The sequence below is a fragment of the Chenopodium album genome, chromosome 16, assembly GCF_948465745.1.
Source record: "Chenopodium album chromosome 16, dcCheAlbu1.1, whole genome shotgun sequence".
NCBI lineage: Eukaryota > Viridiplantae > Streptophyta > Magnoliopsida > Caryophyllales > Amaranthaceae > Chenopodium > Chenopodium album.
Genome location: NC_137849.1, coordinates 35,541,436 through 35,564,328, shown reverse-complemented (window position 1 = coordinate 35,564,328; position 22,893 = coordinate 35,541,436). Strand labels below are relative to the sequence as shown.

General features: G+C 33.4%; 3 protein-coding genes and 1 long non-coding RNA gene across 6 annotated transcripts; 2 read left to right on the top strand and 2 right to left on the bottom strand.

Annotated features, from left to right (window-relative positions):
- The first annotated feature begins 562 nt into the window (after positions 1-562).
- LOC145586415 (uncharacterized) lies at positions 563-2,290 on the top strand. The gene is made up of 2 exons (XM_081643252.1): positions 563-1,181; positions 1,757-2,290. The coding sequence occupies exons 1-2, from the start codon at positions 666-668 to the stop codon at positions 1,949-1,951; spliced, it is 711 nt and encodes a 236-aa protein (XP_081499378.1). The 5' UTR covers positions 563-665; the 3' UTR covers positions 1,952-2,290.
- A 1,677-nt stretch (positions 2,291-3,967) lies between these two features.
- Positions 3,968-4,973, bottom strand: LOC145585173 (uncharacterized). Its single transcript, XR_014100579.1, has 2 exons — positions 4,762-4,973; positions 3,968-4,317 (listed from the first exon to the last, which is right to left on the bottom strand). It is a non-coding gene; the product is annotated as an uncharacterized LOC145585173 (long non-coding RNA).
- A 1,517-nt stretch (positions 4,974-6,490) lies between these two features.
- Positions 6,491-10,548, top strand: LOC145585172 (uncharacterized). Of its 3 annotated transcripts, none has more exons than XM_081641902.1 (6): positions 6,491-7,172; positions 7,272-7,334; positions 8,207-8,270; positions 8,355-8,417; positions 9,171-9,631; positions 10,516-10,548. In XM_081641902.1, exons 5-6 carry the CDS (start codon positions 9,190-9,192, stop codon positions 10,536-10,538), a joined length of 465 nt encoding a protein of 154 aa, XP_081498028.1. In that variant the 5' UTR covers positions 6,491-7,172; positions 7,272-7,334; positions 8,207-8,270; positions 8,355-8,417; positions 9,171-9,189; the 3' UTR covers positions 10,539-10,548. The 3 variants fall into 3 exon arrangements, with proteins under 3 accessions (XP_081498028.1, XP_081498029.1, XP_081498030.1); XM_081641903.1 differs by having other exon boundaries at positions 7,249-7,334; XM_081641904.1 differs by lacking the exons at positions 6,491-7,172; positions 7,272-7,334; positions 8,207-8,270; positions 8,355-8,417 and having other exon boundaries at positions 9,116-9,631.
- Positions 10,549-19,999: 9,451 nt separating this feature from the next.
- On the bottom strand, positions 20,000-21,296 carry LOC145586414 (abscisic stress-ripening protein 3-like). Its single transcript, XM_081643251.1, has 2 exons — positions 21,095-21,296; positions 20,000-20,477 (listed from the first exon to the last, which is right to left on the bottom strand). The coding sequence occupies exons 1-2, from the start codon at positions 21,221-21,223 to the stop codon at positions 20,328-20,330; spliced, it is 279 nt and encodes a 92-aa protein (XP_081499377.1). The 5' UTR covers positions 21,224-21,296; the 3' UTR covers positions 20,000-20,327.
- Between the last annotated feature and the right edge of the window lie 1,597 nt (positions 21,297-22,893).

The following is a 22,893-nucleotide window of genomic DNA, read 5'->3' as shown; positions in this document are numbered from 1 at the left end:
GCCTATATTATAAATGAACATAAGACAGCTTTAGTTAAGCCTGCACTTAATTAATTGAATAGTTCATTGTTTCCTCAAAAGAAATTGAATAGTTCATTGATTGTCTTAACTCATTATTCTTTTTTTTTTTTTTTTTTTTGGTTGATGAGTCTTTTTTAAGCTTTTTTTGTTGAGTTTAAAAGCTTTAAACTCCACTAAATATTAAGGTTATCTATACTAGATAACCTTACAGTTGGAATGGATAGATGAAAGAAAGAATCGTACTCTCAAAGTTTTTATTATTTGACGAGTCAATACACCCTTCCAAAAAAAAAAAAGAAGATCAAAAATTAAAAATTTAGTTAAAAAGAAGAAAAAGAAATAACTTGTCATTGTCGTCATTAAATCGTGAAACCATCATACGTACTATTTTTGCAACACAATAATTCTCTACGTCCAAACTTGCCAAATATACGTACGTAGTATTGACGTGGTATTTCCGTAGTATTATACGTAGATTTTCTGCTCAACAACTTACTATAAATAGCTCCTTAAACTTGATCATACACATCATTCAACCAAACAACTAATTATACACTCTCTATATACCAAACCCTAGTAATTAAGCTCAGTGATAGTACAACCTTAAAATTTACTACACTTCCCTAGCTACTCTTTTAAACAAAATGGAAAGAGGTGGTTATGGTTCCGAAAACACCGGCTATGGTGCCACTGAAGGCAACCGCTATGGCTCTGGAGGCTATGGTGAGACAGAAGGCAACCACTATGGCTCTGGTGGTGGTGGTGGTGGCTATGGTGAGACAGAAGGCAACCGCTATGGCTCTGGAGGTGGTGGTGGCTATGGTGAGTCAGAAGGCAACCGCTATGGCTCTGGAGGTGGTGGTGGCTATGGTGGTGAGACAGAAGGCAACCGCTATGGTTCCTCAGACTACAACACTGGTACCGGTGGTGTTGGTGGTGGTGGGTATGGGTCCACTGAGGGTAACCGGTATGGATCCGACAACACCACCGGTGGCGAGTATGGTGGTGAGACGAAGAAGTATGGAGAGGAAGGTGGCTACAAGAATAGTGATGAGATGAGTGAAGAGCCAGCTAGGGATTATGATAAGGAAGAGAAGAAACATAAGCATCTTGAACAACTTGGTGGCCTTGGTGCTGTTGCTTCCGGTGCTTATGCTATGGTAATTTTTTCTATACCCATTTTTTTTTTAACACTTTTTCTACAATAACTTGTTTTGGGTTAACATTTTCAATAAATATGTTATGAATAACTATGAATAGTATAAAAGATCATGGTTGTGTATATTATATACAAGTATTAAGGTTTTGTTCACTTCACTTTAATAAAAATTAAAAATATTTTAGTAATAACACCACCTTACAAAAATTAATATTTACTCGATTTTTCACTTATTTAAACTTTTGAATTTTTTGAAATCATATTTTAGTTTATGATCAAAATTGGTAATCATTATCACTCTTATAAGAAAAGCATCAACCTAAACAATTTTTTCCCGAGTTTAAATGTTTAATTGAATTAATAATTAAACTTATTAACCCTTATATCATCGTGATCAAAACAGTACAATGATCAAATTAAATGTAAGAGGAAAAATTAAAAGCTGTCTATTTATTTATTATGTTATAATTTTGACTAAATATGTTTCCCTATTATCATGTGATGATTAGTAGTTAAAATATGATTATTGATGCTCAAATTAATTATTGTTATATTTGTTTTGGATGAAAATCATAGTATGAGAAGCACCAAGCAAAGAAGGACCCAGAGAATGCACACAAGCACAGGATAGCTGAAGAAGTGGCAGCTGTCGGCGCGGTTGCGTCCGGGGGTTTTGCTTTCCATGAGCATCACCAAAAGAAGGGTGTTAAGGAGGACCGAGAAGAGGCCGAAGAGGCGGAGGGCAAGGAAAAGAAGCACCATTTCTTCTAATTTTAATCAACCCCTTTAAACTTTAATATACTATGCTTTTTTTAAAAAAAAATGTTTTAATTTTCCCATAAAAACAAAACAAAAAATAAAAAAGATGGTTTTTATTTGGTACTCTTTTTATAATTTTGTCATGGAGGGAGAAAATTAAAACACTTATGTTGTTGGTGTATTTAAGTGATAAGCCTCATGTTATTATCTTAGTTTCAATAATGTTTGTTGTAATTAAGTGAGTGATATGTTTGGCTTGTATCTTAAGTTCCTTATCATCACCAAACCGGTTATATCCGGTTGATTGTAATTAGTGATGTGTTAATAATATTACTATTGTTATTACTCGTATTTATTATTGAAAGTTACTTGTGGGACATAGATTTTGTTTTTTAAAAAAAAAATATTTTATATAAATGTATATGTTTGATTAAAAGATTGTATATTTGACAATTTCACTATTTTTTTGTGGGACATGTCCTCATAAGAAGTAACTCTTAATTCATACTCTTTAAATATTTCAATAATAATTACCTCTAAATGAGTTTCACAAATATTATTGAATCATTTCTCTTTACAAAAAGTAATCCAAAACCTCCTTTCACATTACAATTATCCATGTATCCGAACTATATACCTTAAAGTTGGTTGTTCACATAATTTTGTATAGTAATTCATTGAAGACTTTGCCAAAATATAATCAAAGCCACTGCACAAGTTCTTGATATTTTAGGCCCCTTTACTTTATTTATTTATTTATTATTTTTTTTTTATTATTTTTTTGGTTCTCGTGACATGATAACATACATAACGATTCTAATGTACGTTGAACATCTCTTCTCCCATTTATGTGGTGATTTAAGTTTCAAACAGAAGTGCCAAACCTCTCAATAATGACCAAAGTTCTAGCATAATCAATTAAAAGAATGATTGACAAGTGTGATTTCACACAATTGCTCTATATTCAATAGTTAGTCAATTTTTATTAGTTATTGAAAATTATCTCTATATTAAGGGACCTTCAAAGTTCAACCATGGAACATTGTTCCTAACTTCCAATCACTTAATTTCACTTGCTAGCTCTACCTTACTCCAAACTACAACAATTTCTTTTTGTGGAATTATTGTTACCAATCTTTTAAATTTGCAATCAACAAAATATTTGATTAATGAATTAAAAACGTCTTAAGAGTAAACCCTAAACAGTTACCAATTACTTGTATAATTTTAGTACAGAAAACATCAAAATAAGGATATTTAATCCAAGAAAACAGATATCCAATCCCTTTTTATTACATTTGGATATTTCAGATTAGATATTCAAATTTTCAAGATTGAACTTTCCTCAATATAAATGTGTTTAGTTATATATCTAATAGTTAGAATCGAATCAGATCAAATAAGATTTGATATTTATCAGGCCATCACGCAATGCATGGCTATAATAATTAGGGAAAAACTGAACACTGGCCTTAAGGTACACAACTTAATTGAGGACCTTAGAAATAAGTTCAAGATGTAATTAATTAGTAGGGACTCAGGCCACAAATACTGTACCCGGCTATTGGGAGCCAATGGTCCTTTGGATCGGACCCCATACAAATTAAATTAGAGCGAGGTGCACAAAGCACTAATAATAGTATACTACTATACGTCAATACCATATTTTCTTGTACTATAGATAATACCACCTTGTGTTTTTTTTTTTAGTTGATACTTTTCTTTAACTTCATCACACTTTTTGCTAATGCATAATTATAATGATTAATATCTCTAACTATCAACATTGTAAATTTATTAAAAAAAAAAAAAAAAAAAAACTATGGTTTATCATAGTTATAACTCATAAAATCTAGTCAAATTGTTGTTTATGAATAATGCAGAAGTTAAATTGTCAACTTAATAAAAAGGAAGACGCTAAGTATAAAATGAGATCGAAAAGTTGATAATGCAGAATAGAATAGTAGCCCGAAACGGACCACCAATTAACTAATAAGGTAATAATTTATATCAAATGATGCAAATGAATGAAATTAATAATTAAATAATCATATAATAAAAATAAATTACAATACATAATCAATCAAATAAAATTATAACATGAATTATACAAATGACCATATAATTAATAATAGATATATATATATATGCTATATGTAATATGTGTGATCATAAGCTAGAGCTTTTAATTTGATATATCACTAGTGTTTATGCTGATTGTGCGTGTGTTTCTTAAGTTCTTCCTTGGCTTCCTTCTTCTTGTGATGTTCATGGAATGAAAATCCAGCAGCCCCAACTGCAACCGCAGCGGCAACCCCTTCTCTCACCTTGTGCTTGTGGGCATGCTCTATATCTTTTTTAGCTTGATGCTTCTCATGCTATACATATATTTAAAGGGCAAACACAGTACATTAATTTCTGTAAATTAATACAAGTAACATTTCATCAATCCAATATAGGTAATATTTGTTGCAATGAAAAGATTTTTTTTAATAAATAAAAAAAAAAAAAAAACTAAATTAATACAGTTTGAAGGTTGATAAAAATTTGGAAAATTAAGAGCAGTTTAATATCTTAAAAAATCAAATATTCCGGGTGATAAAAAGGGTTATTATGTATAATTTACATTTATAAATGAAGCGAATATCATTAAAATATATTATAAAATGTAGTCTTTAGGTATATTGTATATAAATGAGCAAGCCTAACTATAAAAACCAGATTATATTGATCACAAAAAATATTGAATTTAACTTAATATAATTACTTAGCTAAGAATTATGGGCATTATTGCTCATTGGCAAATAGATAGCGACACTTACTAGGGCATAAGCACCAACGGCAATGGTAGTAGCTTGGCCGAGATGTTGAAGGTGTTTATGGTGCTTCATTTCCTTCTTCGGGTCTTTAGGTGCCTCCTCCTTGTGATGGTTGTGACGGTGGAGACCAGTCATGTTGCTAATAACAAGTTGTTCGTAGTGTAAAGATGGATTGAGAAGTTGAAAGATATAAAGATTGAGTTTAATTTGTTATGATTATAAATGAGAAACAATTATATCTATGTGCATTTTTTGTGATCTATATATAGGAGAGTGATATTCATTTTCTTCTCAGCTAAGTATACATTTACGTGTAAATTCAACATATTTGGAAGCTAATTTTATAATACTTGACGCGTTGAAAATTACGTACGTATATGTTCATGTTTAATTAAGAAACTGCCATGCACCTTCACATGCATAGACAACACTATCCTTAAGTTTTTGTAGGATAATTAAACGACGTAATTGGTCATCAAATTGTACTCATCTAGATTAAATGTAAATTATCCGCGTAAAGTAGCTAGAGTTTTTTTTTTTTTTTTTTTTTTTTTTTTTTTTTTTTTTTTTTTTTTTTTTTTTGTATCACCTAATTTTTATATCATTGAATGATTCAAATCACAATAGAGGGAATAATATCCCTGTAGATATTGGAGCATTCATTCGAGTTAGAGTGATTCGTAGCTTGCAGAGTGCAGACTCATCAGGAAGCCAATATAACTTGGCATGCTCCGGATGTTGGGTGGTATGCTCTCAATTGTGATGGAGCAGCTAAAGCCTAAAGGGACTCAAGTTGGGAGGTGAAAGTGACACACATATATAGAAGGAAATCGCGCGGCGGATTGCTTGACCAACCGCGGAGTCTCTCAAGACACTAGACTTAAACTTGTTTCTTTTATTTCTGTTGATTTTGGTAGGATTTTAATGGAGGATGCAAGGGGAGTTACTACTCCTCGTTTTGTACCTCCCTAGTTTGGTAGTTTTAGTTTGTTGGGTGTTGTGGTTGCTGTTTGTTTTTTTCTTTCCCTTTGTACCTAAAAAATTGAGGTTCGTTTTGTATTTAAGACTTGGGATCAAATTATAACTATATTATTTGTCTTTGTGGCTCTGTTTATCCCACAAAAAATCATATTATATTGTACAAGGCATTTAGGGCCTGTTCTCATTGACTGAACTCGACTGAACTGAACTGAACTGAACTGAACTGAACTGAACTCAGCTGAACTGAACTGAACTGAACTCAGCTGAACTGAACTGAACTGAACTGAAATGAATATTTTATAAGAGAAGGAAATTAGGAGCTGAACTGAACTGAACTGAATTGAGCTGAACTGAACTGAACTGAATTTCAACGTAAGAGAACAGGCCCTTAGTCACATTACTCACATATTATGGCTTCTCTATCCAATTATGTACTACGACTTATTTATTTTTTGTGATTTTACCAGCTACATATTTTTGTAGTCGGGAATTTTTTTTTTTCCTAAAAAAAAAAAAAAAAACCGTTTTGTGGTTTTAAAATCATAACACATTATTATTGTATGACAATGAAGCCAATTAGATTCATCAAAAAATATTTTCAAAATATCAAGTTTTTATAATTATTACTGATCATAATTATTATTGTGATGTAATATCAGCAAAGTAATTATATTTACGAAGATTTAAGATATTATGTAGAGTACTTTAGAGAAAGTGAATTTGTAGAATAAAAAATAGTGGAGGGAATTCTATCATTTGGTGTCACCTAAACATTGAGTTAAGATTACAAATGACTTGGGGTCCAACTTTTTGATACATATTGTACTTGGGGTCTAACTTTTTGATACATATTGTGCCACTACTAAAATTCGGGGATATTACGACTGTTTTCTTGCGACTGGCCAAAAAACGGTCGCAATAAATATTATTTGCGACCGTTTATTAGCCTGTCGTAATTTTAATTAATTGCGACCGTTTTTTATTAAATTGCGACCGTTGTAACGGTCGTTAATATTATTAGAATTTATTTTTTTTTTCAAAATAATTACGACCATTCTAAACAGTCGTAGAGACGGTCGTAACATTTTAATTTTTTTTTTTTTTGTTTTGTTTCGCTGAATCCTAAACTAAAAGAAAGTCGGGCTTTCTTATTTTCTAAGGGGAAGTTTGAAGTAGAGAAGAAGGGGGAAGAGGGAGAACACGGTCGCTGCTCCGCCGTCGTTCTCACTGACCACCTTACTCCGGCCACCGACGCTACAGGTATGCCGTTCTATTTTTTTTTTTTTTTTGTTTTTGATTTTATTAGTTTAGTTAATTAGTTCGAAAACCCTAACTTTGGGTCTCAATTAGTTCGAAAACCGAACTGAAGCCGTCGTCGCTGCTCCGAAGGTGCTCCCATCGGTGACTTGACTCCGGCCGTCGACGCTACACAGGTATGTCATTTTAATTTTGTTTTTTTTTCTTTAGATTTTATTAGGGTCGTTATTTTGTGCGAAAACCCTAACTTAGGGTCGCAAATCAACACCACGCAGGCCCACCGTCGCCGGATTCCCCTCCTGCTCTTCCCTCCTTTGTTTTCCGACGGCGGTACTCAGGTAAGTCGATGTAAATTTTTTTTTTTTTGAATTTCAGTTTAATTTGGGTACCCTAAGTCGTTATTTCCCTAATTGCTTGTACCCTAAGCTTGTGGATTCATTGACAAATTTCAACATTTCTCATGTTTCTGCTGGTTGGAATCACTCTGGGTTTGTTTCAGGTTTCTTTTTTTTTTTTTTTTTTTTTTAAAGCTTTTCTTGTGTTTTATGTTAATTTAAATCCAAATTTGTTTGTTTGTAAATATCAAATGTATGTTTTGTATGATTGGAATTTGTAAATGTGTGTTATGTTAGTTGCAATTCAATTGATCAGGCATGCTTGTGTTAGTATTCAATCTGACTATCAGACGTTTACTAAAACAGAATGATGCCTCACAATTCTAACAAAACCTTTTCGAACTTCTAAGATGCTGGGAATTCTAAGATGCTGACTAGTGACAAGCATACTATTCTGAACTTCCAGCAAGCTGTATAGTTCTAGAAAATTTTGGTTCTGTTTTCTACTATTCTGGAAAAGCTGGAAAAAAAAAATGAGACTTGCAATCCTCCTGATTCTGATTGCTTTAATTTGTGATGTTGGGACAAGTACGTGGATATCACTATTGAAATATCCATACTTGGCATCTTTCTACATTTATGTGAATATGTGATAATCTACTGATGAGTAATTGTAGACTGTTGTGCATACCATATGGACTATCACAAGTATGTAGTGTAAATTTACGTTTTTTTTTGTGCTCATAGGAATTAACTTGATAATATGTGTGTGTAATGTGATTTTAGTCTTTGTACTCATGTAATTTGATATGTATGTGTGAATTGTGTTGTAGTGGAAAACCCTAAAATTTGGGTAAAAAATTTCTCCTTCGCAGGCCTACCGTCGCCGGTGTCCTCTTCTGTCTTAGCCTCCTCCGTTAGCTGTCCACCGTACTCCAGGTAATTCATGCAATTTGGTTTTTTTTAATTTAGTTGATTTGGGCAAAAACCCTAAATTTGGGTCACAAATCAACTCCTTCGCAGGCCTATCGTCGCCGGTTTCCTCTTCTATCCTACCCTCCTCCGTTTTCCGTCCATTAAACTCAGGTAAGTGGCTGATTTTTTTTTTTTTTTTTTTTTTTTTTTTTTTTTTTGAAATTTAGTTAATTTATGCCAAAACTCTGAATTTAGTGGATGGTTTTGTGTATTTTCACATGTAAAATTACATTGGCCATTTCAATTAGTTTTCAGCATTTAAATTAGTTTTCTCCATTCAAAATTGGTGGATGGTTTTGTACATTTTCAATTGTAAAACTCTAAAGTACCTTGGCCATTTAAATTAGTTTCCCGCATTTTCACATATAAATGTATGTAGTGGGTAAAAAATTTAAGTATATTTGGATGTATTTTGATTGAAATAGACATTTTGTTGGTATGAACTCATGTGTTAGCTAATTTATGTTTCCGTTTAAAAAAAGGATTCTTATAGAATTGTTTTAGCTTATCGAAATTATTTACATGATGATAATCCTTGTTTAAAATGGAGAAATGTGAAGTGGGGACAAATGTATTATTAATTTCCATGGCTTTTTTTTTTAATTATTATTAATTATTTTAAAAATATATGTGTTTATATGAGGGGTTTGTGATAATTTTGATGAGTAAAAAGTTGAAAGCTTGTGAAATCGACATATATATGGTTAAATCTCTTAATAAAGAATAATATTTATAACATCAACTTTCCCGTTCAAGTCATGATAAGGACCTTTGGATATCATTTCGATTCTAATTGTATCTTATGCCATTATGATAATGAATACAAGTTCAGTGTGTATGATTAATGTGATTTGTTTTTCATAGTGTTGTAGATTTTGTAACCATGAAAAGGAAAGAGCGTTGGTGGATGTATGATAGATACGATGGCCGTAATACCCGTAAACTTAGGCAAGAGTTTGTGGATGGTGTTGAACAATTCATACGGTTCTGTGAAGCTCATCCTGAGAGCCCGGGCGTAGATGAAGTAAGATGCCCTTGTCTGTTATGTAAGAATAGACGTCTTCATGATGCAAACACAGTAAAACTCCATTTGTTCAAAAAGGGGTTTATACCTGATTACTATGACTGGGTTTCTCATGGTGAAGGGTTTCCTACATCAAGTGTAGAGCAACCAAATACGTACCGTGAGATGGTTCTCGATGCTCTTGGGAGTAATCATGAACCATCGGGTGACGATAGTACTAGTGGTTCCGAGGAAGAGCCAAATGCTCAAGCAAAAGCATTTCAAGAGCTTTTAATGGCTGCCGAGCAACCACTGTACGAAGGTAGCTCCATGTCTGTGCTAGAAATGGCATCTCGAATTGTATCTTTGAAATCGGAATTCAATTTGCCCCATAGGTGTGTTGATGGGTTTGCATCATTACTAAATGAAGCAATTCCCAACAATAATAAGATGGGAAAAACATTCTACGATACAAAGAAGATCCTTAATGGACTTGAGCTTCCGCATGAGAAGATTCACGCATGCCCAAAGGGTTGTATGTTATTTTGGAAAGCTGATGCTGAGTTGGATAAGTGCAGAGTGTGCGATAGGGACAGATACAAGAGGACTTCAAAGGGGTCATTGGTTCCCATAAAAGAACTCATCTATTTTCCCATCACTCCAAGGCTACAACGGTTGTTTGCAACAAAGAAAGTTGCGGAGGAAATGACCTGGCATTCCAAAAATCCTAGAGTCCAAGGCACAATGGCGCATCCTAGTGATAGTGAAGCTTGGAAGCACTTGGATAGATCCTTCCCCGATTTTGCATCTAAACCTATAAATGTAAGACTTGGTATGTGTTTTGATGGGTTTGCTCCTAATGGCAAGTTTGGGGGTCAGTACTCATGTTGGCCCGTCATTCTGACCCCTTATAACTTGCCTCCATCGATGTGCATGAAAAAACCATTTATGTTCCTTTCTTTGCTCGTTCCTGGTCCTAAAAATCCGAAGGTGAACTTGGATGTGTATATGCAACCGTTAATTGAAGAATTGAAACAACTGTGGGACGTTGGTGCAACAACTTATGACATTTCACAAAGGAGAAACTTCAATTTGCGTGCAGCAATCTTGTGGACTATAAGTGATTTCCCAGCCTATGGTATGCTTTCTGCAATTTGAACCTATAAACATGTTTAATATGTTGAATATGATTTTTCTTGATTACAGGATGCCTACCAAAAGAAGCTTGACGAGTCTTCCACTCAAGGGTCACAAACGGACCCTAACCAGCTATACTGGGAGGTTGTTGGTGGTAGGAAAAAGGGTGTAGTGAAGGGCCTAGGTGCAAGCGCTAGTTTGTTTTACAGCCCCTCTTCTGAGAGAAGCTCACAATCGTACAATCCTTCTATAGCTTCACAGTTGGAGGAACGGGTGCAAGCCGAGGTTGCCGAGCGAATAGAGGAGGCGAAAGTGCAGATGCAAACACAGATGGAGGCACAGTTTGCTACGCAGTTGCAGGAAGCATTGAAGAAGGAGCGGGAGGAGGCGGCAATTGAGAGTAAGCGAATGATGGAGACGATGTTGCAGAACTTGTTCTCTAACTGTTCAGGTGGTCCTTCATTTCAGCTTCGTAGGGAAGATGACCCGGACATGAGTGGTGGTGGGGTAGGTCAACAGGCTCCAGTGTCGTAGTTTATTTGTTCATATAGCTCTTAGTTTAGTATTGTTCATATAGGCCTTAGCTTTTTTTTGGGGATATAGGCCTTAGCTTTTTTTGGGGGGGAACATAGTCCTTAACGTAGTATTATATTGTGCATATTGGCCTAATCTATTTTTGAAAGAACATAGGCCATTACTAATTCATATAGGCCTAACTTAGTTTTTAGTTTACCTTATAAAACTATTACTAACTAATTACTATTATTATTAACTTGAGCATTGTTATTGTAAATATTGTTCAAAGTTGGACTTATTAGTATGAATTATGCGTTTTAATTTAATTATTTTTAAATTTATGAAATATAAAACCAGGTTATAGGTTCAGGTTAGGATGGCAACGCAAAATCAAATGGTATTAAAATTATGATTTTTGATGGTAATAATAACAGATTATAGCTTAAGCTTCCCTATAATTGCGACCGTCATTCGCCAGTCGCAAATACCAAACATTGCGACCGTCAATTGCCAGTCGCAAAAACCAAAAATTGCGACCGTCAGTCCCCAGTCGCAAATACCAAACATTGCGACCGTCATATGCCTGTCGCAAGCACTAAATATTGCGACCGTCACAAGCCTGTCGCAATACCAAAAATTGCGACCGTCAAGCACCGGTCGCAAATACAAAAAATTGCGACCGTCTATCACCCGTCGCAAATATATGAAATTTGCGACCGTCAGAAACCTGTCGCAAATTTATTAAATTGCGACAGCTAATTAACCTGTCGTTGAAAATACAAAAAACGGTCGCAAAAATAATTGCGACCGCCATAATGTTGCAAATTTGTTTTTTTGCGACCATCAAAATAACGACCGGCGTCTTGCGACCGTCCAATTTTTAATTGCGACCGTTTTTCCCCATATTTGCGACCGGTTGTGGCGGTCGCAAAAACACGTTATTTTTGTAGTGTGCTTGGGGTTCAACTTTTTATTACTTTGTGTTTTGGGTCTAGGTAACAAGTTCTGGTGAGTTAACCTTAGTGTTTTGGGTCTAGGTAAGAAGTTCTGGTGAGTTAACCTTAATTTAACTCATCGTTAACCTTAGATAAAAAAAATTAGACCAAAAAGTTAGACCCCTAAACTAATAAACTATAAATACTACACTCGGCTTTTTAACAGTACTTTTCAAATAAATTACAATTGTTAACCAAACAACAAGTTATTATCTAATACGTTTAAGTCATAAGAAGTGTAGTGTCTTCTATTCAACATGTTTTTTCACTTATTTGAACTTAACATTATCTAAATTAATCTGAATCCATCAGACCTAATTAAACTTGTCAGTGTGGCCCAAATTTTATTGGCCCATTAGGGAGCATTTGTGCATATTCTAGTAAAAGTTTCCATAAAAATCAAGTAAGGTTAGTACTTGCTCATGATTTCTCTAGAATTATCTACTTAATGTTTTAAAGAATTCTTGTCAGTGGAAGCAACTAGAAAAATGGTTTATGAACCTCTAGAATATTATGACTACAAAAATAATGAAGGAGGTTCAATTCTGGAATCTTCCGGCTATTTAATCTAAGCACCATCTTTAATTATATATATATACATAGGTCGTTCGTGGTTTATTTGATGATTTTTCTTATGTTAATTATTAAGTGTTTATGTCTTTATTACTTATCTTGCCTTTATATATACCTGTCAATCTTAATGTCTTTAATTTGCTTTCGTTGTGCATTCACCAACCCTAAAAAAAACTTTATCAGTACTTATATTTTTGGATAATTAAGATGAGTTTTAGAAAAAATTAGCATGGATTTTTTACCATAAAGATACGTTAATAAGTATTATCCAAATATATTTTACCGCTAATATAAGAGTTAAAAAAAAAACTAGTTTGTGCCCGTGCAATGCCGGGTTGTTTTTAAAATTTTAAGATAAACTTTTTGTCCCAATTACCAACATTTCACCTATATCAACACAAATCATATTTTATGAAAAGACATTATCTCTTTTGATTTAAGATTAGATACAATTAATTTATGTGATAATGAATATTATAGAAACAAACTCCGTATCTAAAAAAAAAACAAACAAACAAACAATGTATGTGAAAACAATGGTGTACTTTTTATAGTTTTAGTAGTATGATGATTTTTATATTATTTCAATCTTCAACCCATTATTAATGGTCAACAAATAGGTATATTTGCAAAATAATTATATTTGGGCGGCTGTTGTATGTTGTCGGTGATGGAGGTGCGATTGGTGGTTTGGTATGTTGATGCTGTTGTTGGGCGTTCGTTGAGGATTAGAGGTTTTGTCGTTTCAAGCTCGCGGTGGAAGGCTAAGGTGGGGGTTTCGGCCAGAATGGTGGGGGCAGGGTTGAATTCGCTGAAGCCGTAGGTGGATTTTGGTGCCGGTGGTTGGTAGAGATGAGGGGTTCCACCGTTCCAGTTGGTGGTGGCTGGGCGGTAATGCAGTGGGGAATTGGGGATGATGATTTGTTTTTTAATAATTTTTTTTTATAAGAATAAGTTTTTCCCAAAAAAAATAAAATGTAAAAAAAAAAAAAAAATTAGTCAATCACATGATGACACGTATCAAAATTAACCTACCAAATAGGTTACCAACCGGTTACGTCCTATTTAGAGCAGATCCATGTCAAAGGTCGTTTTATTCCGGAATAATCAAAAAGTTGTTTTATTTTTGAAAGACCGAAGGCCGTTTTATTCCTGACAATTTTTCCTTTTTTTAATATGTGAAAAGTGTTACAATAGGTATAGATATTAGTGATTAATTAGTGCCACTAACTATATTTGTAATTTACTATAATTAATGATAAATATTAACCTATCAAGACTTCTGAAGTTTATTATATAGAGTTCGAAGGAAGTAGAATTCAGCTTAATAACAACGAAAGAAGTTAAAAAGCATCAAAAATCTTAGTGTTATGAAACTTTCGAATCAAATTCTATTTGATAGTGTTGGACGACCTTTATAATTTAGTGGTGTTTTCTATAGATACGACGACATATAACATTTAAAATATTGGAAGTTTATTGAAGATAAAACTCTAGATCAATAATTTTATCCTAAAAATCTATCTAAATTTTATTGAATGTAAAACTCTAAACTAATATCTTTTTTTAATCTTACAAATCTATCTAAATCTATGTAATATTTTCATCCTGCATGTCATACTAATTATTAATTATTGTATTGATAGCTTTTTATTTTGTAAAATTATATAGTGGTTTTTAACGTTGAATATGTGAGGAATCGATGCCTTTTTTTATTTTTCACTCTATTTTTATGCATTTTTCGTGTATTACGTGCTTCACGGGTTGTTATTGTTTTTGATGACATTTTAGGTCCAAAGATCAAACTACGAAGCATCTCGGGAAGTATGCAAGGGATTTTAAACAAAGAGGAAAAGAAATGAAGCAAAAATGAAGAAGAAGAAGAAGCAAGATTAAAGAAAGAAGGGAAATCAAGGTCAAGAAGACCGTGCACGGCCGTGCTAACTCCTGCACGTCTGTGCAGGGGTGTTCCGGACTGATAGCTGGTACTACCCAGGTCTGCATGGTCGTGCAAAGTCAAGCACATCCATGTAGAACCTTGGCACGCCCGTGCCCAACTAACCCTGCACGTCCGTGCAGGGTGCCTTAGATCAAAACAGTAGCTACTAGCCTGCTTTCCCAAGTCCTGCACGGTCATGCAACATTTAGCACGTCCGTGCGGAAGAACCTGGCACGTCCGTGTCACTCCTAGCACGCCCGTGCAAAGTGCACAATTCGAAATAGTAGCTACTGATCTTATTTCTCAGGTTCTGCACGGCTGTGAATAGGGGTGTCCATTATTCAAACTCCAATTCAAAATCCAATTTAATCCAGTCCAAATAAGCTATTAGGATTGGACTTTTTTTTTTTAATTTGGATTAGATTTGGACTCAAAAATTTTGAAATTCGGATTTTCGGATTGGATTTGGACTCAAATTTTTTAAGTCCAATCCAGTCCAAATAGTCCAGAATTATATATAATAATAATAAGAATAATAATAATAATAATAATAATAATAATAATAATAATAATAATAATAATAATAAACCTGAACCCATATAACAAACCCAATACCCGCCCATTATGAATTTCTTAGGAAATTTTTTTTATTGTTATTAATTCGAATTTGTTTTGTTTATTGGAGTTATGATTCTTATGAATTTCTTAGGGAAATTCTTTTTATTATTAATTTAGATTGGATCGGACTGGATTCGGATTATGAGGTTTTAATTTGGATTGGATTGGATTGAATTTTGAAAACTTTGGATTTGGATTTGAACTATAAAATGAGAGTCCAAATATATTTCGGATTGGATTGGACTAGGCTTCAGTCCAATCCAAAGTCCGAATGGACACCCCTAGCCGTGTACAGGGTGGCATGTTTGTGAAACTTAGGATGCATGTCTGTGCCGACCTTGGCACGTCCGTGCAAGCCTGCAGTCGAGCCGATTATTGTTTTCTCCGTCCTTTTTATTTGGGGGTTTTATAAATACCTCCATTGAGCTCATTTGTATGGATCTTCTTCTCTCTTAACTCCCTTAGGCTCATTCTCTTAGTTAGTGCATATTTTTCATCTCCCTTAGTTTAGATTCTCAAAAACTCAATTTGTAAGAATTATTTGAAGTTTGTTCTATCAATTTCAACAACAATTATTCTCAACTTTGAAGCATCAATTAGTAATCTCGTTCTCTCTCCTTTGTTGTTTAATTTTCTTATTTTATCTTTGATTAATCTTAGTTCTTGCTTAATCTTTGTTAATTTTTCTTGCATGTTCAATCCGTCCTTGTTTTATCTCTCTCCTAGCTTACTTGAATTCATGATAACCCCAGATTTAATTGTTAGTTTGTTTTCCACCATGTTTAATAATGAGTAGTTCCTTAGTTAGGTTTTGGGTGAAAACTGAACCAAGCCATGGTCAATTGACTTGGATTTATTCATGTTCTACTTTGGATTGATAGTTGTTTGTGCTTGAATTTATTGTTGCATGTGTATTTTGGTGGCCACTTTATGCTCATGCGTTCATTATTCTACTTGCATCGAAAGATGGGGTTTAAGGATTAGTCCTTTCTTGTGCAATTAGATTATACTACTTTTATGATTATGGATGTTTGGTTTCATTGAATAGGATGCTTTAAGGTGGTAATTAGGTGAGAAATCCCAATTTTTTGTGCTTCATTCTAGTTTGCAACGATCAAGAAACAAACTCGAGCTAGAAACCCACTTCTTATCCTTGAGACTTAATCCTTGTCATGTTAGTGTTTGATCTAGGGAATACTTATATTATGACTTTGAAAGAAGACGATGTTAAGTTCTTGTTCTATCACCCATGTATGCTCATGGATTATTCTTGCTATTGATTATTTGGTTTGGTTGGTGTTGAATCCCATTTTCCCTAGCGTTCTTCTATATAGAAGTTAACTAATCAAAACCCAATTTGTGACCGAATTAGCTTACAACCGTTTCATACTCTCGATAATCTTTACCCATTCCATGTGGATACGATCCTCTACTTACTCTAGACTTATCTTAGGTTAGTTTAGGTAGAAATATTGTTTGGTTTAGGGTGATTGTCCAACATCCGGTTATTCCTCTACCATGTATACGTGGCGCGACACTTGGTGAAAAGTTGAGATGCTAAGTGTCGTTGTCTCGTGGCCTGGCTAAAAGTTTAGCTTTTATATATTAGTTATATGATAAGAATAATCCTCATAAGTTAAAATCAATTGAAATGAATATACGTTAATGCAAGTGTACATCTGTATCATATAAATGGTGTATTCCATTTCCTATTAAATTTATCATTTATTTAGTTTTGACAAAAACTTTGTTCTATTTAACTTACTCGAAAAAGATAAATAAATAAATAAATAAAAATTGGGGTTGCTTCTCGAAAAAAAACTAAAGCTTTTTAGCAACTAAGTTTGGCAAATTTTTAAAAAGTTGTTAAATAGCAACGAAAATAATTTTTTTCATTGCCTAATTAAAAGCAATATTTTATGCTTTAGGTTTTTAATAATTAATAGCTACATTTTTTTTTATTTGTTGCTATTTAAAACAAATTGTCTTACTAGTTGTTACTCGATGGCATCATGTTTTTGTCTTTTTGCCATAGTTTATGGCAACAAACTATGAAAACTGATATTTTATTTGTATTGATTTAGAAACAAAGGCAGTGAATTTTTGAATTGTTGTCATTAGATCAAGTCGTCTAAACTATTGTTGATAGATGATAACATATTTTTTATTTGTTGCCATTTACCAATGTCAGTTAATGACACGATATTTTTATTTGTTGCCATTGGAGATACTCTTCTTATTATTTGTTACTATAATAACATCAAATTCTAATTTTTGCCATTGAAAACAAGTTGTGTTACAGTTTATTGTTAATTTATATGTAGGTCAATTTTAGCTATTCCGTATAGTATTATTTAGAGACACTCTTCTTATTATTTGTTGCTATAGAGGCGAATTTCAATTCGGTCTCTAATTTAGAGACGGATTTTTGATTTTGTCCCTAATTTAGAAACATATTTTTCAATTATCTCTAATATTTTGTTCACTTATTATCAATTATGTGCATAGAAGTAAACAAATAGTACTTGGTATAGTTGGTAAGAGTTTCATCATGTGGCTTTGAGGTCACCGAGCCGAGTGACTAAATAAAATGTGCATTAAATGCCTAGAAAATAGCTAATTTAATAATGGTACTTCTAAGAACACATGAATGAGAGCAAGATTCATATAAATCTTTTTGTATTCTCTTTTAAAGACTATTAGAGTTGCGTTATATGATCTCTAATCAAAGTTTTGGAGGTAAAAAATTAAAGTCAATTACTTAAAGGAGTTAACAAAGACGAAATAAAATTCAAAAGGAAGAAAATATACTTTATGCCTTAGTTTTTAGTTATATCTCCTCCAACAAATCTCCTAACCACAATTCATACCCTTAAATTTATAGAATTTCATATTCTTAGATCATACCCTTAAAACTTATACACAGGTTTAAAACCTTAAATTAAACATATTCAACACATAAACAAGTAACACCATCACCAATAACTTGCTAGCCTATTAAGGTATCCCTTGGACTCTTACAATTAAATCAAAGTAGCACAAGTAATATATTACTATTATACTACTTTATTATTATCATATGACATATGTTGTTGCACTGACACAAGTCACTATTTGATACATAATATATATTGAATACTGATAGATATTATATTTAGGATAATATTTGTCACAGATTAGGATATATTTAATGTATATTTTGTATGTTTATCGTATCTAGGATTCCTAACGTGATTAGGCCTAGCGTTGTAAACTCTATATATTTGATCAATGGTACACACTCCAAATTGAGCAATTTTCCCCAAATCTAACATGGTATCAGAGCTTAGGTTTTAGATCTCAATTGCATACCTCCAGTTTTTGCAATTCTTGTCAAATAAGGAAACATGTTAGACTTCCTTTTTTTTATTCCAATAATAATACTTCTTGTGATGGCAGGTCGCGGGAAATTGGTGTGGATTGTGATGAGACGTTCAGTCCGGTAGTTAAACCAGCCACTATTCGCACTGTTCTCAGTTTAGCTTTGGCTAAAAAGTGGTCGATACATCAATTAGATGTCAAAAATGCCTTTTTACATGGTGATTTGCAGGAAACTGTTTATATGCATCAACCTCCGGGTTTTATTGATCGGAGGGCTCCCTCTCATGTTTGTCGGCTCCGCAAGGCTCTCTATGGTTTGAAACAAGCTCCTAGGGTACCAACGCTTTGCGAATTTTCTTATTAAATTGGGTTTTGTCATTACTAAAAGTGACAACTCTCTCTTTAATTTCCGGCAGGGAGATGATATGGCATATTTGCTCCTATATGTTGATGATATTATTTTAGCTACCTCATCTGACAGGTTGCGCACATGGATCATCTCTCAATTGCAAACTAAGTTTCCCATGTCTAACTTGGGACCTCTGAGTTATTTTTTGGGTATTGCAGTAACCCGAAAACCTTCTTATTTGCTACTTTCACAGGAAAAGTATGTACAGGAGATTTTAGAGCGTACAGGGATGACCTCTTTTAAACCTGCAGCCACTCCAGTTGACACTAAGTCCAAACTTAGTGCAGATGCAGAGCCACCTTTTCGGGATCCTACTTTTTATCGCAGTTTAGCAGGTGCTCTTTAGTACCTCACTTTCACCAGGCCAGATATTTCCTATGCGGTACAACAGGTGTGTCTCTTTATGCATGATCTCCGAGAATCTCATTATGAGGCATTGAAACGCATTCTGCGTTATGTTCAGGGTGCCATTGATCACGGTTTACATTTATATCTTGCTGTTTCTCATCGTCTTATTACTTACACTGATGCTGACTAGGGAGGTTGTCCCGATACCCGACGATCCAATTCGGGCTAATGTTGTTTTCTTGGGGACAACCTCGTATCTTGGTCATCTAAGCGTCAACATACATTATCTAACTCGAGTGCAGAAGCAGAGTATCGAGGCGTCGCAAATGTTGTCTCTGAGGCGTGTTGGCTACGTAATCTTTTACTTGAGCTACATTGTCCTCTACGGCAGGCTACTATTGTTTATTGTGATAATGTCACTGCTATCTACCTTTCTGGCAACCCAATACAGCACCAACGCACCAAACATGTGGAGATGGATATTCATTTGGTTCGAGAAAAGGTTGCTTTGGGGCAAGTTCGGGTTCTCCATGTTCCTACTAGATATCAGTTTGCAGACATTTTCACTAAAGGCCTACCGCGAGAATTATTTCTGGAATTTAGGTCCAGTCTTAGCGTACGACCTCCTCCCGGTACGACCGCGGGGGTGTGATAGATATTATATTTAGGATAATATTTGTCACAGATTAGGATATATTTAATGTATATTTTGTATGTTTATCGTATCTAGGATTCCTAACATGATTAGGCCTAGCGTTGTAAACTCTATATATTTGATTAATGGTACACACTCCAGATTGAGGAGTTTTCCCGAAATCTAACAAATACTACTTTAAAGTTGATGATACAAATAGAGAATACTCCGTAATAGTCACAAAAATAAGACAATAATTGATCACATGGTACAAAAAGAATTTAAATAAATGATCATATATAAAAAAAAAAAAAAAAAATACAAAGATAACAATGGTTCGTACAATCAATCACAAAAAACAATTTATGATAAAAATTCTACACATAATCGTAAAATAAACAAAAATAAAATAATGGAGGCTCATTATATATTATGTAGATCGAGTTATTATAAGCTAGGGCATTTGATACACTAGTGTTTGTGCTTGTTTTACTTAAGTTCTTTTTTGGCTTCCTTCTTCTTGTGATGTTCATGGAATGAAAATCCAGCAGCCCCAACTGCAACCGCGGCGGCAACTCCTTCTTTTACTTTGTGTTTGTGGGCGTGCTCCGGGTCTTTTTTGATCTGATGTTTCTCATGCTGCAAAAATTTATGGGTTAAAAAGATGATTAATTTCTTAAAATAATAAAATGTTCAATGTAGGTAAAAAAAACATAATACTTGTATGATATTAAAAAGACTTATAAATCTCGGTTATGCATAAGAATTATTTTTAAGAGTTTGGATAGAACATAGAACATTTTGTATAATTCTTTGTTATATCTTAACCATGCATGTAAATTATTCAATTAATTATGTAACAAGCTTATTGAAATTATTTTTAAATTAGGTGTATTAATATCGCACGTACAATTAAATGGTTGTATCTAATTATAAAATCCAAATTACTAATCACAAATATTAGATTGTTGACCCATGAACAACCCACATATGAATATTCTCTTGTCCCACACTAAAAATGACTAAAGGGGAAGTGTAGTGGTAATAGAATCCCACATTGAAAGAATTCAAGAGTTACCACCACAATATAAGGCTAAGGGGCTACTCCCCTCATTGCCTTATGGTTTTGAAGTGGAACCTCCTTGGTTTTGTAAAGTGGTGGACTTGCACTCTCTGGTGACAGGTGCGGCCCAGACCCGTATTTGACATAGATTTAATTAAATTTTGCGTATTAGCCAAAAGATATCGACACTTACTAGAGCATAAGCACCGGCAGCAATGGTAGTAGCCTTGCCGAGATGTTCAAGGTGTTTATGGTGCTTCATTGCCTTCTTCGGGTCTTTAGATGCTGCATCCTCCTTGTGATGGCGGTGGAGACCAGTCATGATGCTAAATTGAAAAGTTGTTTGTAGTGTTAATAAGAAGTTGAAAGGTATCAAGAATTTGCTCGAGTTTGGTTATGATTATAAATGAAAAATACTTATATCTATAAGCTTGTTTGATGATCTATATATAGACAAGTGATATTAATTTACTTCTTAGTTAAGTTTATAATTACGTGTGACAAAGATGAAAATTCAACAATTTTGCAAGCTTAATTACACTTAACGCGTTGAATTTATATTACGTACGTACATAATCCTTTTGGAGAAGGTGCCATGCAACTCCACATGCATAGACGACGTCATCAAGTTTTTGTTATTAAACAATAAAAAATGCTAACTGGTCATCAAATTGTAATAATCCTTTTAATTTAATTTGGATTAGATGTGTATTAAGTAAATCTTTTGTATTATTATATATTTTCCTCCTCTCTTTTTTCAACAATTAGGAGTATTAAATTTGTCCCATGTATACTTTCATACTATCAAATTAAATATTAATAGTTTTTACTCATTGTTAATTAAATATATTAGTGATAGATTGAAATAACGCTTTGCATTGGCAAGCTTAAATTAAATAGATCGAGTGAACAAGTAATATTTTTGGAACACTCTTGCGTAAACAGTTGGAGTTCTTTGGATTTATTATTAGTTTGTCTAGTCAAGTATCCATTAAAAATTTAAAATCACCTAAATTTTTTTATATCAAATCATAAATTCACAACCAACAAGCCTAAGAAAGGCCTTTATATGACATCTAATCACAAACATTACCTCTCATATCTAATCACTGAAAATAGAGGGGTGGTGCACGGTTGTGGCAGTGGTAGTGGTGGTGGTGGCGGCAGTGGTGGTTGTAGTATTACTCGTGGTGACAGTCTTGGTGATGGTGTGAGGTGGTCTGATTTTGTGGGTTGAAGACTTGAAGGTGAATATGGATGAAGATGCAGAAGTAATAACAATTTAAAATAAGGGTAAGATGGTCATTAACGCCGTCTTTATGAGTAATATTTTGTCGTCAAATAGCAATTTAGTTTAATTAATAATTAAAAAAAATTAGAAAATTAAATTAATTTTTTTTTAGGAAATAATTAATTTAATTTTTAATCAATATTAACGTTTACAAATAATTCAAAAATCATTAAATCTGAACTATTCATTTTTTATAAAGGAAAAGCTAATGAGCGCCTCCGGGGCGTTAGATAAGAGAATTAAAAGTGGAAATATTAGAGTAATAATATTAATTATACCGAACAACGCGTGATTTTATTATGCATTCCTAACTTAATACTAATTCAACCAATATAATTATTCCTTATCTAACGTCCCAGGACGCTCGTCAGCAAGATCCTTTTAAAATTAAGTTTGTTATTTTTCAAATGACAACCATAAATAGAATCATGGAATGAATTTATTTTCAAATATTTACAAGTGTTAGCTTTCTCTGTACTCCGTACTAGACTATTTTTTGTATGTTAAGAGTTTATTCATGAACTGTTACCTAAACAATGGATTAATTTTTCAAGTTAAAAATAAGAAATTATTGTATGTATTTTTATTTCTACGAAGGATTCATCACTAACTTCTTTGAAAGTGTAGTAAATAATTGTTTAATTATGGCATAAATTGTTTTAATAAAAATCATGTAATGGTTGCAGATGAGCTAACAATAA

Coding starts and splice junctions, on each gene's coding strand:
- LOC145585172 (XM_081641902.1), top strand. CDS start 9,190: ATGAAAAGGAAAGAGCGTTGGTGGATGTATGATAGATACGATGGCCGT. Junction 9,632..10,515: donor CGAGCAACCACTGTACGAAG/GTAGCTCCATGT, acceptor TCTTGATTACAG/GATGCCTACCAAAAGAAGCT.
- LOC145586415 (XM_081643252.1), top strand. CDS start 666: ATGGAAAGAGGTGGTTATGGTTCCGAAAACACCGGCTATGGTGCCACT. Junction 1,182..1,756: donor CTTCCGGTGCTTATGCTATG/GTAATTTTTTCT, acceptor TGAAAATCATAG/TATGAGAAGCACCAAGCAAA.
- LOC145586414 (XM_081643251.1), bottom strand. CDS start 21,223: ATGACTGGTCTCCACCGCCATCACAAGGAGGATGCAGCATCTAAAGAC. Junction 20,478..21,094: donor CTGCCGGTGCTTATGCTCTA/GTAAGTGTCGAT, acceptor AAATTTTTGCAG/CATGAGAAACATCAGATCAA.